The sequence below is a fragment of the Epinephelus moara genome, chromosome 14 (genome assembly GCF_006386435.1).
Source record: "Epinephelus moara isolate mb chromosome 14, YSFRI_EMoa_1.0, whole genome shotgun sequence".
Taxonomy (NCBI): Eukaryota; Metazoa; Chordata; class Actinopteri; order Perciformes; family Serranidae; genus Epinephelus; species Epinephelus moara.
This window is the reverse complement of record NC_065519.1, coordinates 20261237-20266374: the sequence shown is the minus strand read 5'-3', so window position 1 is coordinate 20266374 and position 5138 is coordinate 20261237. Positions and strand designations below refer to the sequence as shown.

The window sequence follows — 5138 nt, the reverse complement described above, 5'->3', positions numbered from 1 at the left end:
TTTTTATTACTGTACCGAAAAAAAACGAACCGTGACTTGTGTACCAAGGTACGTACCGAACCGAGATTTTTGTGTACCGTTACACCCCTAACATATATATATATATATATATATATATATATATATATATATATGTATATCTCTTCTTTGGATTGTGTTCAGCTGAATACAGGTTAAAGGGGATTTGCAAATCACTGCCTTCTGTTTTTATTTACACAACATCCCAACCTTTTTCCCCAGGGTTATAACAGGACTGACAACTGAACAGGAAAGCATTAGTTCCCATGTCCCTTCTTCATCTGGCTGCATGGAAGACTGAGTGCTGTTTACGTTACAGGTAAATATGCTAAGATGTATTTCACAGTCATGCAAAAAAACTCACTTTACAGTATTCAGCTTCATAACAACCAGGCAGGAGAACAGCCACTTTCACCCAATCAAATCCTGTATGTGATCTCCACCCCCTGCCCTCCTCCGCCCAGCCAGTGTCCAGTCTCTTTGACTTGGTGCCAAGTATCACTGACCTGCTGTCACCTTGTGTTGAGTTGATAAATCTCGATTCAATGAGCCTTTCAACACTTAATAACTTTTTATTACGATGAATTAGCTGGTAGCAGTAGAGCTAGCTAGCACGGCTAACAGTGCTAAATCAAGCTGTTCAAGCCTAAAACGCTGCTCATCGAGAAGTTATTACTGTTACTTGCTTTAGTAATTAAATATGTGTAAACTAGATTGTTCTGGACTGACATTATGTAGATGCAGAGTGCGAAACATCTATTATCAGAGTGGTTAGCTTAGCTTCGTCGGCTAACACCAAGGTCTCCTGTTAGCCGTTATGTCATCACGTCATGCGCACCTTAAATAACCGTCTTCTTTTGTCCGTTAAACTTATTCAACCACACCGCACCTTTGCTTCATGGGACTGTGAGACTTTATTGTTTTAATCATTTTCTGCTTATGTGCGCAGACAGGTGAACTTTGAGCTGCTCGTTAGCTAACCTGTATCTGGTCCTCGGTAAGTCCATTCACCACGTCGTCCACTGGGATGGCAGCCCCGGCGCATCCTCTCCTCGCCACCGTGGGGATGGACAGCCTAGAGCCGAGGCGGAGAGCGTTTCTGACGGCAAACATGGTGCTGCTTGCAGACTGACAGGTTATAAGAGGGAAATAAAACAAAAGTTGTCACCCTGTCAGACTCTGGGTTAGCTGCCCCTTAGCAGAAACAAAGTCAGAGGTCTCACTCTGCTACTATTTACCAGGACCATAAACGTCACTCACACAGGCGGTGCTTCCTCTTCTTCTGTCTGCTTATTGGCGCTTTGTAAACTAGTGTATTGGAGCATTACCGCCACCTGCTGGACTGAGAGGGCATGTCAGAAGATCTGCTAACTAGCAGTTGAAAATACAACCACACCAGTTAATATTTAAAGTTAATTTCACATTTGATTGAGACATAAAATGTTTTGTGTCTCTAAGTACATGCATGTGTGGATTATAGAACGGGCCAACTGGGCACAGGTCCAGGGGCCCAAAGTGTCAGGGGGCCCTGTGGCCCTCACTTGCAAAAAGTCAAATGTCAAATTAACTCATACTGATGAGGATGGCACTCAATATGACCACAAAAAGACACAAGACAACAAAAAAAGCCAAAAATATTAAGTCAAAGAGACACAAACCCACAAAAGAATGCATAACTACAAAGAAATGCAAAACCACCAACAGTCTGTGTGTCTTGCTTCGTTGTGAGAGAGGTGGTGGGGTCACCGCCGTCTCGTAGTCTGCCCATGAGTGCATGGCATGAATAACCTGCCTGGTGTCCCCCAGTGTCCTGCTGGCCCCTCAGTTCTTCCCATTTACGGTGTAAAACTGTACACCTGGCCCCAGACTTGATGTGTGCCAATTTGATCAAATTAATTTCTAAATATGCAACATGTAAGTACAAAACTGAAACAAAAAGGCCTAAACTATTTTTTCTGTTTTTTGTTTTTTTTTTTTAAATTAGATTAAAACACACCTGCTAAATCAGTTGTAAATAGTCACAGTCTCTGTTACCTTAAATTTGTAAAGAAAACTTTGGATTTTTTTTTGCATGCCTCCACAAAAAATAGCAAACATTTTAATTTCTTGATTAATTGCAGCAACAGCAAAACTTTATCAAAACAAATATTTACAAACTCTAAGTCTCATTTGTCTGCTCATACTTCCCAAACATGTCTTCTCACAAAAAACCCTTAGTATTGGAGTCTGGCTTTGAAGAGAACATAGAAGAGTTTAACCTTCAGCTGAGTTTTAAATGTGTGAGAATTTGTAAAAGGATGTTTTGTTTAAGTTTTGCTGTTGTTAAACGTGGTCCCCCAGTAATCAGTAAATTAAAATGTTTGCCATTTTTTTTGGAGGCGTGCAAAAACAAAAAAATTCCTCACAAAGTCACAGTAACACAGCATGACTAACCGAAACACCAATGATGATTTTGTGGGTGAAGTATTGCTTTAAGATTAAGCCTGAGCGTTTGTGACCCCTGGAGTTTTGAGGCCCCTAAGGCAGCATTACCTGACTGTTAATTCAGCACACCTTAGAGTTGTTATTACTTGATGTAGCTCATTAATTTACCTCAATCATTAAAATACATATCCTCTTTCACAGGCTGTATTATCAGTGTTTTTATTCTTCCTTTAATGTGTCAGTCATTGTGCCTCTGTTCTTGATTTATTTGCTCATATTTAAGTATGACAGCAGCAGCTTCAGCCTACCACAGAGAGGAAGAAGAGGCCAGAGGGCAAGGGAAAGGGAAGAAGAACTACGTCACTGATGGAGATAGAGAAGGAAAAAAAATGCTCATGCACTCATTATGTACATGTGTGCCTGTGTATGTACAGTATGTGGGCCTGGATGTGTGCATGCAGGTGAGATAAATGTAAAATAGAAGATGGGGGTGGAAAAGGTCAGATCATGAATGAAGAGATGAGGAATGATAAGGAAAACTTTTGAGCTGAGACTTGAAGAGAAGACTGCCTTTTGATCCATCAAAGTATCAAAGACTAAATTTCTCTCTGTATCATTTTGAAGAAGAAAGTGTGTGTGTGTGTGTATTAAGGATGACATATCTGGAACTCTTCCTCCACTGAAAGCGTGTTCGCTTGTTCATATTGGAGAAGACATGAATGATATTCTGTCTTGGCTGCGGATAAATCTTTAGTGAGCTGCTGGTATTTTTGTGATTCTGTGTTTGTGGGCGATTAAGTCTTTTTGTACAAGTGCAGACTGTTCCCGTTTGTTTCCTTGATTTGGGAACTGAAAAGTAAAAAGTAACTAATAGAAACCGAATAAGATTTCCAGCGTGGGTACACATGGAAACTACTGACATGAAGTGAGACTTGAAACACGAGAGAACGGACAGTGAAGACATTATTGTGAGGACACTAAGGACGTTACTTGGACTTTCAAAGATTTAAAACTGCAAAAAAAATTACTACTTTATCTTAATGATTTAGTAGATTTGTTTAAGATTAGATACTAAAATCATTCATCTACCAACATTTAACAACACTATCCATGCAGAAGCAGGACATCAGGCAGTCGGCCCCTGCTGAGGGAAGGGCACTGGGGTCCAGTGGCTGAGGGTGGTGCACATCAACAGGGAGAATGTCAGAGACAACTGTATGAAGCCGAGCAGCTTTCTCCTTCCACGCTGAGGGGCTAATTGAGACAAAACCACCAAATCAAAAAAAGGAGAAAAGGAATGATACTGAATGAATATCCTATCATGTACTGCACATAAGCTAGAGCAGTTAAAACTGATGTGATCATATTGCAAAGCACACAGATTTGAGTAACATAAAATGACCAGATAAGACAGTTGCACACAGACAGCCTGGCCTCAACAGATTTCACTGTGGTTTTAAACTCATTCAGGGTCACCATGTCTTGAAGCTTAAGATCAGATTGTCCAAGGCTGTGGGTGCAGACAACCTAAAAGCTTTAACCTTTAATAACGGCAAATTTAACAAAGATAAAACAAAATGATTCAGACACCAAATGTGGGGAAAGAGTTTCGGTCCCAAAAGAAGAAGAATATCTAAATGATCAAAACTTCAGTTTAGTTGATATCCCCACAGTGTTGCATGCCAGGGGAGAACACTGTCTGAAGCATCTTTCCCGAATTATCCTTCGATTTTGAAGCCTAAGTGATCCTTAACCATTACTGAACTATAACAGTGATAATGGGCTGTAAATATGTTGGGAATCTCTTTGTCTTTGGGCCATCTGCAGTCTCTTAGTGGATATATTGAATTGGTTCAGACTGTGAATTTTACAGTCTGTGGTCATCTGATGTTCCCGTATCCAATTCCAACAGTGCAACCCCAAGACTAACCTTCTGTTTCTACTGTGAAGTTTGAAGAACAGCTTTGCTAAAGCAACACATCTATTCATTCCAGCTCATTCTAAGTATTATTGTGCACTTGACTCTGAAGCAGGAAGTTCCCACGTTCTTTTACAGTGACTGGTGATTTCTTTAATTCTAGCCGTATAGTTTGGTTCTGACCTTTCTGTTGTCGGTCTAGTTGAACCAGTGGCGTTAGGTAGTTACCACGGGCCCCAGCGCACGCTATTGTGATGGATCCTAGTGCATGCGAGTTACTACTTGTAAGGCGCATACACATACCAATGGCATCTGCTTATAAAAAGCCATAAAATGTGTTCCGCTTGTCGGTCTTGACAGATTTTGCACCTAAACTAGCTCCTGTTTTGTATCGTCTTGTCACATGATCAAATAGAGACTTGATATTAGACAACATCAACATACATGTTACGCAACAATCATCATTGCATACCTGTTTATGATAAAAAATATCAAGGGAAATGAGAACCCCCCCCACATGGGTTATGCTACAGCTACCTGGATACCAAGTGGGTGAGCCGAAAATGGTCTCACCCATTTGGGCAATTGGCATGGGGCCATTATGGAACCCACTGACAATCCCTTAAAGGCCCAATTTTCAGCCCATTTACTACCCACATTGGCCCCACAGACAAATGTTGGCTGGGTTACAGATTACAGACTATTTTACCAAAAACAGAAAAGACGAACAAGACGAGACGAACGAGACAAGACGAGACGAGACAAGACAAGACAAGAC

General features: G+C 40.9%; 1 protein-coding gene across 1 annotated transcript in view; it reads right to left on the bottom strand.

The window, feature by feature from the left end:
- ivd (isovaleryl-CoA dehydrogenase) overlaps positions 1 to 1282 on the bottom strand; it is a 15744-nt gene extending 14462 nt beyond the window's left edge. Inside the window, exon 1 of the mRNA XM_050061930.1 lies at positions 1000 to 1282. Within this exon, the coding sequence (XP_049917887.1) occupies positions 1000 to 1131 (132 nt within the window). The 5' untranslated portion in view covers positions 1132 to 1282. The remainder of the gene's footprint in view (positions 1 to 999) is intronic.
- Between the last annotated feature and the right edge of the window lie 3856 nt (positions 1283 to 5138).